Genomic DNA, 12,318 nt, shown 5'->3' with positions numbered 1-12,318 from the left:
TAAAGCCGTCCGTAATGTCGTCGAGATAAGTTACTCTGTTTACAAAACGAAGGCCCGACAGTGTTGACATTCTAATCCAGCATTATCCTACACTAGTCGTGCTGGCCATGAAATATCTCAACAACAACGTAAATACTTTCATCTTCTTCATCTAACAGTTTTCCACCATCATCCGCAGTCTTAATCCAGACATACAGGCCCATCAGTGCTGTCCATTTTTTATCCAATGTCTACGCTCCCAGCGATCTGCAGCGTAAAGGCAATGACGCGAAGCTCAGTGCCCTTTTTTTTTAAACTAAGACCAAGTTACCTGTTTTTTCCATTCGTTATTCAATTTTTACGCACCCAGCGATCTGCATAAAACCAATGTCTCATTTGGGGTCCTTTTTTTTTAAAAACAAGACCGAATTACATGTTCTCTTAAAGATTGGCGATAACGAGGAGGCTCCTCTTGCTTTTTTGAAATTCCTATGCGTATTTTTAAGTTTGTTTGTTCTTTGAAGTCCTGGGGCTGGTCACGCTTCCTAACTTCTATTTGAAAACAAGATCTAGTCTTTTTTGTCATTTAAATCTGCATTTTAAAAGTTGGTGTAAAAATTTGCAATGTCCTACTATTTGTCAGTGTGTGTCAATAAGACTAATTATGACTGAAATACTGTCATTTCGTATTATTTATCCAATATTAGATTAGCAATTATTAATAATCAACAATAGTTAAGTGTTTTACGTTTATTTTTCAATTGAAAAAGACGAAATTTGAACTGGAGCCGAAAAATGATGGCCGCCGTCGTGCTCTTTCACGATTGGTTCATCCATATTTGCTGATTCCTAATCTAAAACTATGTTTAATGGCGTTGTTCTAAGTGTCGTCATGTTCCTCGTGATAAGAGGATCACGAAAAGTACACTGTTTATTAGTTTAAGCGAAGCAAATTATCCGAACGGTGTACGAAAAGTTGGGTGTGTATCTACGTCATCCTCCCTCCTGCCCAAAAGTTGACAAAATTGAATAATTTATTGTATCCAAACGAAAGGTGCGATCATTATGAATTTTATAGCAATCGATAGCTCTCACCAAGAGATTTCCTGCAGACGAAGCCGCGGTGCGGATGTTGCAGGAAATTTGGACTAATGTCCATTGCCACCACCAGGGGGTTGTTGTTCCCTTTGTTTGGCGACGATTGGTGTCATTGAGACGCATTTCGGTACGGGTCGTGCTCAGAGGATGTGGTGAAGTTTAGTTTGGAGTAGGAAATTCGTTAGCAGTTTTTGGATTTCAAGTTGGATTTTGTGATGACGCCATATCTGGCAACATGGCACCCATCCCCCCAAGCCTGAGGTGCCCAACAGAGGAGCCCTCGCCGGGTTGTAAGTTTGTGGATGCTTGGTCCATACCTTTGGTTGGTTATTATGTTGAATAGATTTCTTTTTTTGATGCAGCCATAGACTACTTCGTCTATGTGGGCGGCCCAGGTGAGCTTCCTGTCGAAGATTACCCCGAGAAATTTCATCGGTTCTATTGCTGGAATGCGTCTTCCATGGATGAAGAGTAGCGGTGTTGTCGGTGTGCTGTGGGATCTGGAGAACATTACGAGAGCAGATTTGTCTGCCAGGAATTCAAGGCCCCACTTCCTGCCCCATCTGTAGAGTTTATCCAGGTAGGGTTGCATTTTGTCGTCATCTTAAGATATTCCTTGCGAATATATAACGACGTCGTCTGCGTAGTGGAGTGTTTTTATCCCGTCAGGGGGAAGGGGAAGGTCGCCCCACATAACAAAATGCAGTCCGATGGATGTCCGACAGATGTCGGGGTCGGATGTTGAGTACATCTTTTTGATATCCTCCGGACAGCCCGAAATCCGATTTGGATGTCCTATGGATGTAATTTTTTTGGGTTTTGACCGCCCTCAACAGCGCCGTCGGACATTCTAAGGATATCCGAACGGGCTTTCATTTGGCTATAAATATGACATGAATTGGACATCTAATCTTGAAAAATTATTAGGCTATATCAGGATTCGAACTCGGGTCTCCCGCACCACAGTCGAATATTATTCCACTGGTGCTCACAGAGGTCGCCTCAGATCTTGGCTGGTTATCTCCCGAGCAAAAGGGTTTCCTCCCGGGGGTCCATGGTATCCAGGAGCACACACAGCTCTTGCAGACCGTTGTCGAGGAGACAAGGACCAAACGTAGGCATGTGTCTATAGCATGGCTAGACATGTGCAATGCGTTTGGTTCTGTTCCTCACGCCGTTCTTGGAGAGCTGTTTGCTTCTCTTCCGATACCAGACGACCTCCGGCGCATCCTGGCGGACATTTACTCGGGAAATCGGATGGATTTTGCCGTTCAGAAAGAATCTGTTCGTATTTCCCCAACAGCAGGTGTTCGTCAGGGTGACGCTCTTAGCGCCCCTATTTTTAATCTGGCTTCCGAGCCCCTCGTCAGGGCCGGAAAGTCCAATATCAACCCCGGATTTTTATTATTTGGCTCGCTCGTCAAGACCACGGCATATGCTGACGACATTGCCGTGGTTACAAATTCTCCTGACGAGCTCCAAAATATTTTAGACATTTTATCCCTCACCGCTGACACCTTAGGGCTGCAATTCAACGCCGGGAAGTGTGCTTGCTTGGTCATTGACAAAGGCAAGCCGTCTGAGGCTCTGTGCCGAATCGGTACTCAACCCATTCGGTGCTTGGGACCAGACGACCAAGAGACATATCTTGGTACACCGATCGGCGGGAAATTGCGGTTTCGTCCTCCCACTGACCTTATCCCTAACCTTGACAAGATTGCCGCCTCCCACCTCGCACCATGGCAAAAACTTGAGATTTTCCGTAGCCACCTTCTACCTTCCCTTTCCCATCACCTCGCTTCGGGTCGGGTCCTGAAAGACTGCCTCACCCAACTGGACACTGAGTGTAGGAAGTTCTTATGCCTTATTTGCAACCTTCCCAATCACGCAACGGTCCCGTTTTTCTACGCGGACCGGCGGGTTGGGAGCCTAGGAACATGCCGCCTCACTGATGATGCCGATATCTGGACCATCGCCAGGGCTGCTCAGCTCCTCACTTGTAGAGACCCTACAGTGAGGAACATATGTCGAGAGCAGCTCCATGAAACCATCCGGCGAGGGTTCAGAAACGAGCATCCAGGAGTGTTGCCAGTTGGGGAATATCTTTCGGGATCCGTGGATGGGGGGCTCTACAGACTGAGGTACGCGGAGGCAGGGTCCAATCTTTGGACTCTTGCCCGCCAAGCTGCCAAACGACTGGGAGTGCGGATTGATGTATCCGGCGATGAAAATATAAGAATTGTCGCCGATGACGTCTCCGTAAGCCCAGTCAAGGCAGTCCGCGGACTTCGGAAAGTAGCTCGGCAGCGCTATACCAGGGACCTAATTTCCGACAAGAGCCACCAGGGAGTAGTTGCCACTGGCCTCTCCCTGGAAGACAAGTCGAAAGACATGGCTCGCCTGGTATCCTGCCGTACGCCCCTCTCCTTCCGCGACTGGAGATATCTTCACAGGGCCCGGCTCGACATCCTTCCTCTTCGGGGGTACTCGTGGTTTTGCTCACAGGAGCAAGATACGAGTTGCCGCCGATGCGGAAAGGAAAACGAGACCGGGTTTCATGTGCTTAACCACTGTGAAGAAGGTCTCCAGCTCGCCACCAAGAGGCACAACACCATCAAAGATCTCATGGAGTCGCTGCTAGTCAAGCAGGGACACGATGTCACGATCAACAATGCCATCCCCGGGCAAAGGTTAAGACCGGATGTTGAATTTCAACTATCCGGTTCCCGGGTGATGGTCGACGTCGTGGTCTGCTATGACCAACCAGGGAGTATGGAGAATGCCTACCAGCGGAAATATGATAAATATTCTTCGCATGGGAGGATTCTCCCCATGGTTGTCGGGTCTCTTGGATCATGGTACCCCAGGAATGACAAAATCCGTTCGATTCTCGGAATCAACGGAAGATCCTGGGGTGCCTTCCGATTCAAGGCCTGATTGGCAGCGATCCAGGGATCAATGGATATGGTGTGTGCCCATTTCCATCATGGTGCACCAAACCCCGAAGCTGAGGATATCCCCCCTTTTCCCGTAGAAACTCCCTACCCAGTAGATTAGTAGATTCTTTCCCACATATTTTATTTATGTAATTTTTGTAATATTTTAAAATGCACCTACCTCATACATGTTTATTCCCCTTCCGGAAACCGCTCCATAAACTAACCACTGTGCCAATCTACAGTTATACAAATTATCATTTTTGAACAATCGAATCGAATTGTTGTAAAACACTTGAGTTTTTTTCGATAACAAATCACCAACAGGATTTTTAAGAAGTCAAGATGATGTCGAACTTAGGTTAAACCAGAAGTGAATAAATTGCAATTAAACAATTTATGCTAAATAGTTTTTAAATTTTAAACTTCAGCATGATATATTAAGTTTAAAGTAGTTTTTTATTATTTGAAATTAAAATCCTATCATAAGTATACATGCTTTAAATATTATTAAATGCCGAATAATATTTATTTCCTGTAAGTTAATTTCCAATGGCTTGGTTCCCGTAGGCTAAACGGCAAGTCTGTGCATACAAACTCACGATATTTTATTCATTTTTTGTAATAAATAAAAAAATAAACCATCAGGCAAATAGATAACTACTCCTTTTTTTTGTATTAAATGCCGGACTTCAAATAAAAATACGTTCAAGGGAAAAATTTGAACACGGTTAAGTTCTCCCCTTTTGGAAACAAAGAAATTTTGACAATTAATAAGGAAACTTAGCGATCGGACCCAATTAGTTCTAATCGAGTTAACCGCCCCGCACTGATAAAGTGCATTCGGGGCCGAATTGAGATGCCACTTTTTCAACCGGGGCGGTGCGGGGTAAAATTTGAGGTTAACCTGTTGCCCCGACGCAATTTTTAAAAAATGCCGTTCTTTCGGTTTCAGAGTAGAAATCGGGGCAAGTGGGTAGAGCGAGCTATTTTCGGGGTTGTTATCGGATCGATCGGGTGAAACAGTCAATCGATAATATTTTTGGCATTGATGAATCGGGGTACCTTCACTGATTAAGTGCCTCGATTAAACCCCAATTGAATTCGGGGAGAAGAATTTTCCACCATGATGAGCCACGCGTCAATGGCCTGAAATGAGAAACCCGATTGGCAAAAAAGCGCCCCGATTGGCTCGAGGCCAATCCTTAAATGAAACAATTGAAAATCTTCTTGGCTGCTGGAAGGAGGTCCGTAGAACGAAGATGGTTTGGGGTTTTTGGGGGTTATGTCGTTCCCCGGACATGTAAGCTTGAAAAACTTGTGGCTTGCTTCCATAATGGCTTCGTAAAATAGATGGTAGGCTTCCGTTGGTTGTTTCTGTTCAATGAGGTTTTTGTGTGTGAGTGTATGTGAGATATGGGCATTCCAGTCGGGCCATTTATCTTCACAGAATTTCCATTTTGGTAAGAGGGAATTTTTCTCTAGAGAGGCGATATTGATTTTCAGTATGATTGTAAGATGGTCGCTGCCCATATATGGTCCCAGGGTTATTGTTGAGTCTTGCGTGATTGTGGCCGAGCATAGGGTGAGGTCAAGAGTGGAGGTTTTACCGCTTATAGGGTTGATGTGGGTTCCGAGGGAGGTGGACGTGATGAGTGAGATGTTGGGGGTCTCTAGTATGGCATTAAAGATGGCTTTACCGTTTCTGTTTGCCCGAAGTGAATTATGGTCCCACATCGAGTGATGGGAATTAAAATCTCCCCCTATTATGGTGTTGTTCTGTCTGCAAATTAATGGTGTTATTTCTTCTTTTGAGCAGTTACCCTTAGGGCAGTATGCCGATATTATGTCGACCGGGCCGTGTTACAGGGTTGTCAACGTGATGCCTACTGATTCGACGTTGGTTAGTTTTTGATGGGGAGTGTGGTAGGGGGATGGACTGGTCCGGATGGCTACTCCGCCACCCGGTCTGTCAACACGATTTTTTAAAACAATATTATATGAGCGGAATTTAACTGAAAATATTTCAGAGAGGAGAACAAATGATTGTTTATTTAAACAAATAAAATGTCGGAATTCTTCAAGGCGGGCCCTTGTAAGGCCCCGTGCGTTCCATTGAGCTATGGTGAGGATTTTCATTAGTTTTTAATTCTTTTTTTTTTTGGCCTTATTTGTTTTTCCTCTCAGTTTAGTAGATTGATTTGCGGTATAGTCCAGGCGGGCTAGGATTTGAGATGAAGATTTCAGATCATTGTTTGACAATAATGAGCTTGAGCTCGAATCGGAGTCTAGGTAACTTAAGTCTTCTTGCGGTTTGGGTATGGGGAGACGGGTTAATAAAAGGTGCTCGATCTTATCGAACCTTTTATCTAATTTATCCTGGTAGTTATTAATTCTTTTGTTTGTTTTTTCCACGTCTAATGAGATGCCTTTGATTTTCGTTTGAATTTCGCTTATGGTTGAATTCTGGAGAGTTTTAAGTTCTTGCTGGATCAGATGGATTTTCGATCTAATTTGTAGGGAATGACAAGAACGATTGCTGGCTGGAAACAATTTTGTATTTGTTGAAAGAGTGGAGGCTAACAATGGAAAAGAGTAATTTGTCCTAGATTTCTGAGACAACCTTCTTGGTCCAGTTTTTGCTTGCGGCTGCCCCCCGAGTTGTCTTGTCCTTTCCTCTTTCGTTCTTCCCTTTCCTCCCCCACCCTCTTTTTCCTTGTTTCTGTGCGCCAAAATTAGAGGGTTATTAGATGAGAAGAGAGAGAAGTGGCGCGTGGGAGGAGGGGTACGAGACGGTCAAAAAAAAGGGAGAGGGTGTGGGATTGCAAAGTCAATTTGCAACATGGCCGACCCCGTTTTCTGGATAGAAAACGACTGTGATCCTGAACGAACACCCGTGTAAACGTAGTCGGGATCCGACGTAGCTGAAGTTTTCGGAATGTTCCCCATTAGTTATGTGGTACCATAGTCATCAGTTAAAAATAATAAAGCACAAGATGATTGGTGTTATAACAAAAATTAAGACACGTTCTGGCATAAAAAAAACTGACGATAATGTCAGAAAAAAGCCTGCGGATATGGAAACAACGAAGAAACAGACAACCCTCTTTCCAAAAACTAAGTCGATATAAGAGATATAAAAGGAAGGGGGGGGTAATGGTCTTACGACCGGTCTTCTGCTTGAGGCTCGTTCCTCCTGCTCTCTTCTTCTAATAAACACAGCTTGGTGACTGGTCGATGGTATTCCCCGTGTTGAGTGGCTACCATTGCTGAGCGTACTATGTCGTCGGGACCGGGGAGGACCTCCGTGATCTTTCCTAGTGGCCAGTGTCCTTCTGGTGATCTTAAATCAACGACGATGACGATATCTCCGACCTTAATATTTCTTCTGTGCTCCAGCCACTTTCTTCTCTCAATCAGTCGAGGTAAGTACTCCCTTAACCATCGACGCCAGAATTGCTTTGCCAAAGCGAGAGCAGCTCTGTAACGTTGGCGTGAACTTATGTCACTGTCGTCGACGATGTTTAAAGGTATGTACGGGTTGGCACGCCCGATTAGCAAGTGGTAGGGTGTTAGTGCTTCTGGTTCGTTTGGGTCGACACTTACGTGAGTTAAGGGTCTGCTGTTCAATAGGCCTTCTACTAATGTGAGTGCAGTTCTCAAGACCTCATCAGTAGTAGCTTGCCCGTCTAGGACCGCAACGAACGCTGTTTTGGCTGATCGGATCAGGCTCTCCCAGGCGCCTCCAAAGTGTGGTGCGTACGGGGGGTTGAAATGCCAAGTAGTACCTTCGGCGGTGGCCTTCCCTATGAATTCTTCATTGTTCCATTTGGCGATCCCATCTTTAATTTCTTTCTCTGCGGCGGTAAAATTGGTTCCATTGTCGCTATAACAGTGGGACGGTTTTCCTTTATGTACGATGAAACGACTATACGCCCGAAGGAAGGAGTCCATCTCCATAGATTCTGTCATTTCTAAGTGTACTGCTCTTGTAGTCATACACGTGAATAGGATGCCGTAGCGCTTTAGTTGGCGCCGAAACATTTTTACGGGGAATGGACCGAACATATCGATACCAGTGTGTGTGAACGCAGGGTTGAAAGTCTGCAGGCGAGAGACGGGGAGTGCCGCCATATACGGTGCTACAGGCTTTGCGTTCCTTCGTCGACATACTAAACAGCTGCTGATCGTTTTTTTATCGTTGTTCTTCCTCGCAGGACCCAGTAGGTGGAACGTAGGTTACTCAACATATATTCTGTTTTGGCGTGTGCTAGGTCATCATGGAGTTTCTCGATTATCAGAGTGGTAAGTCTATGGTCGGGATGCAGCAGGATTGGATGTTTCACTGAGTATGGAGATTTTACACGTTGGATTCTGCCGCCGACACGTAGGATCCCGTCGTTATCCAAAAAGGGGGAGAGTTGAACGAGGCGAGAGTCTTCGGGTAGAGGTTTGTGGTCTTCTATAGACTTTATTTCCTTTGAGAAGAAGGCTTTCTGTGCTAGTTTGACCAAGAATTGCCTTGCTGTAGAAATTTCGGTTTCTGATGGCGGAACCAAGAAGCCCTTTTTGATTGTTGTAGTAGGGGGACGAAAGAGGCGTTTAATGAGCGCTGTCGAGCGAATTATTAAGTTTAGTGACGATCTTCTTATCATTAGTTTCTCGAAAACATTAACCTCTGGCTCCCCTATTGCCCCGACCCATAAAGAGTGAGTTTTGTTACCCGTTACTTTGAGTTCGGGGTCTAATTGGTGCGGGCTGAGCATGTGTGGGTCGGGAAATTTTGGCCACTCTTCTTGGGACTGCCGTAGGAAGTTCGGACCTTGAAACCAGCGGTGCATTATGTTTAAGATCTCCGGTTCTAATCCACGACAGCAGCCGTCAGCGGGGTTTTCTTTGCTTGGGACGTACATCCATCGATTGACGTTTCCGTCTTCTAATTTTTCACCTACGCGGTTGGCCACATATGACTTATATCGGCAGTGTTCTGAAAATATCCATCGTAGTACGGTGGTAGAGTCTGTCCAGTTAATAACTTTTTCTAGGGGAACATCGAGCTCCCTTTTGACTGTATTTACTAGCCGGTAGGCCATAAGAGCTCCGTTAAGCTCGAGGCGGGGAATCGTGCATGGTTTTTTTGGTGAAATTCTTGATTTCGCGCAGACGAAGGCGGTTTCGACTCGTTCTGAGAACTCCATTCTGATGTAAACGACTGCACCGTGCATTCCATTGCCTCCAACGACTCAAAAGATTCTCCTCGAGTGGATCATGCCATGAAGTTGAGTTCTCCCATGCGTCTCGTAAGAGTTGTTTGGTTGAGAACATGACTGGGGCTAGGAATCCTAACGGATCGAAGACGCTGGCTACTGATCTCAGGAGCTCCCTTTTGGTTTTACCTATTTCTGGTACTTCGATGTGTAGTTCAAATGTGTCGTACTGGCAATTCCACTGAAGACCTAGGGTTCGTTCCGTGGGGAGATCGTCCAAATCTAGATTAAGAGTCGGTTTAGCTAGCAGGGAGCCTGGAAGTGATGCTAGGGTTTCTTTGTCCGACGAGATCCATTGGGTCAGCTTAAAACCGCCGCGGAGTAGGCACTGCCTTAGTTGGTTGCAGGTTTGGATCGCGTCTACGTGGTTGTCGAAGGAGTCCATATAGTTGTCGACGTAAAAGTGGTTGATGATTTTGTTGGCTACTCCGGGGAATTCGTGCTCGTTATCTATTCCTGTTTTACGAAGGGCGAACGAGCAGATGGTTGGCGACGAGATCGCTCCGAAGATTTGTACTTGCATTTCCATAACCTTGAGTGGATATAAAGAGCCTGGTTCCCGCCAGAGGTATCTTAAGGCAGGGCGGTCTTTCGGAGATACTTTTACTTGATGGAACATCTTTTCGATATCTGCGGTTACTGGGATCTTGAATCGTCTGAAACGAATGAGAATACCCACTAGGTTGGTTAAAAGGTCGGGACCCTTAAGCAGTCGGTCGTTAAGAGATACGCCATTGCACCTTGCCGAGGCATCAAAGACTGTTCTGACTTTATGTGGTTTCCCCGGGTTTACCACCCCATGGTGGGGCAGGTAGAAAGATCTTCCCGGTTTGGTAGAGTTTATGTCTTCTTTGCCGAGTTCTTTGGCGTGCCCTAGGGTGACATAATCTTTCATGTTAGCTGCGTATCTGGCGGTAAACGTGGGGTCTGATCGGAATTTACTTTCGAGGGTGTAAAGCCGTCTTAGAGCGGCATGGTAGTTGTCGGGTAGTGCTGGTTCAGAGGATTTGAAAGGTAGGCCGATCTCGTATCTTTCTCCGTTGTGTCTTATTGAAGCGTTGATTTTCCTTAGCGCTTCTAAGTCTCTGGGAGGTATGGGAACCTTAACGTCGGGGTGGGTGTTTAGTTCTTCGCCGGTGATGAATTTTTGAACTGTCGTTTGAAAGTCAACCTTTTCGTCTTGAGTTGTCGCGAACACATCGAGGGTGTTTGATTTTTGTCTTTTGCGCATTTGCCCCACGATGCACCAACCGAAGAGAGTGTGAATCGCCATAGGTGCGTTCTTCTGATTGACTTCCCTTTTTATTTCTATTACGTCGTGGGCGTCGGTGAGCTCCATACCTATCAGAACTGTAACTTCGGCGCCAGGTAATTCTGGTACTTTGATGCGTGTTAGGTGCGGCCATTCTGCTAACTCGTTTGGTGGAACCACGCGACCCTGGATGTTCAGCTTGTCTATGGAGTATGCTTCTTCCACGTAGAATTTTTCTTTACGGTCCAGTGGGGTGATCGTGAACTGTACTTTTCGTACTCTGATTAGTGGATCCTGGGCGTGAAAGGTTCGGAATTGCGACTGCTCCCATTCCCCTTTTAGCTTCAGAGATTTTGAGACGTCTTCTCTGATAAGTGTTACTCGGCTGCCACTGTCTAAGAGGCCGTAGGTACGGACTTCCTTCCCGTTAGCACACACGAGTATTGGTACAATTGGTAGGTAGGTATAGCTAGCGTGTGAGGAGGTAGAGCCGCGGAAGTTGGAAGTTACGTAAGACGCTCTGTTGTGGTTACGTGATGCTCGGTTTCCTTTCCATATTACTGGGGCCCCATGGAGTAAGACGTGGTGTCTGTATTTGCAACCTTCTTTTGGGCAAGCTTTATCTTGTGTGCAGTCGACGCTTCTATGGCCCCCTTTTAGACATCTGAAGCACAGCTTCCTGTTTTTGATAAGTTCAGCTCTCTTGTCTACCGTTAGGTTGTCGAAACGTTGGCAATTTTCCAGCCGGTGGGGTTCGCGACAGCCTGCAGGGCATTCTTCGAAGGTTACGGCAAAGATACTGTGGCGATCGCGTGGGGATTTAACAGTTTCTTTTTGGGTTTTAATTTGCGCTCTTGAGTCCTCCATGTATGTTTCGTCAAGCCAGTCGTCGAAGTCTATGAGGGTTGGTAGCTTTGGTTGGAGGCTCCAACTCTTTTTCCCCCAACTTTTTCGAAGAGTAAGAGGCAGTTTGGACGATAGTTGTTGAATTGTCAAAAAGCACTCTAGCTGAGATGAGTATCCCCCGTATTTTAACGTAGCAACAACTCCTCGCACCTTAGCACTAAACGTTCTCAGTGACCTGTGGTCATCCTCCTTGAATGAAGTGAGCGAGAGTAGTTTATCGCTACATGCTTGTGCGACTAGTTGCGGGTTGCCGTACTTGCGATGTAGCTCTTTCAAGGCGTGTTGATATAGCCCTGGGTGAAGAAGAACTTCGCCGATTCGATCACGGATTTCTTGCGCGAGGTGATTCCTCAGATGATAAAGACGTTCTACGTTGGAGCTACAGGCATCATGTATGATTACTTTGAAACTTGCTATAAAAGATGGCCACTCCTGAGGATTCCCCGAGAAAGTCTGGATTGACATTTGTGGTGTTTTGGGGTACGCCATTTGCCCCACGGTGCTACCTCGCTGTGTATTAAGGGCGTGATTCCAGGAGTCTGGTGTTTCCAACGACTGGTGGTTGGGGTTGCTCGGCTGGTCTTTATCGGGTAGGTCTAAACTTTTAGCTGGTGGGTTTGAGGTGAAAGATCGGAGCTGGCCGGAGTGATAGTCTGCACTAGCTTCGTTTGGAATGAAGCTGACCTGCCGTGGAATAGAAGTCTGCGTGGTAACTTGGATGATAACTCGGCTGGCCGACCCAGTGTTCATGGCACGGTGGGTGGGCTCGTTGGTCTGTTGATTGACAGAAATTACCGGATAACTCACAGGCGGTGGCCCGAAAATTTCGGCGGCTTGGGTTGCTTGATAATGAGATGTCGCGGATGTCATGGCTGGGTGC

The 12,318-nt window shown here is 46.1% G+C and overlaps 1 protein-coding gene across 1 annotated transcript; it reads right to left on the bottom strand.

The window, feature by feature from the left end:
- Positions 1-9,116: 9,116 nt before the first annotated feature.
- On the bottom strand, positions 9,117-12,308 carry LOC123474553. Its single transcript, XM_045176764.1, has one exon. It carries the CDS (start codon positions 12,306-12,308, stop codon positions 9,117-9,119), a length of 3,192 nt encoding a protein of 1,063 aa, XP_045032699.1.
- Between the last annotated feature and the right edge of the window lie 10 nt (positions 12,309-12,318).

The sequence above is a fragment of the Daphnia magna genome, linkage group LG7, assembly GCF_020631705.1.
Source record: "Daphnia magna isolate NIES linkage group LG7, ASM2063170v1.1, whole genome shotgun sequence".
Classification (NCBI taxonomy): Eukaryota; Metazoa; Arthropoda; class Branchiopoda; order Diplostraca; family Daphniidae; genus Daphnia; species Daphnia magna.
Note: the sequence above shows the minus strand (reverse complement) of the source record. Positions and strands in the feature narration are given on the sequence as shown.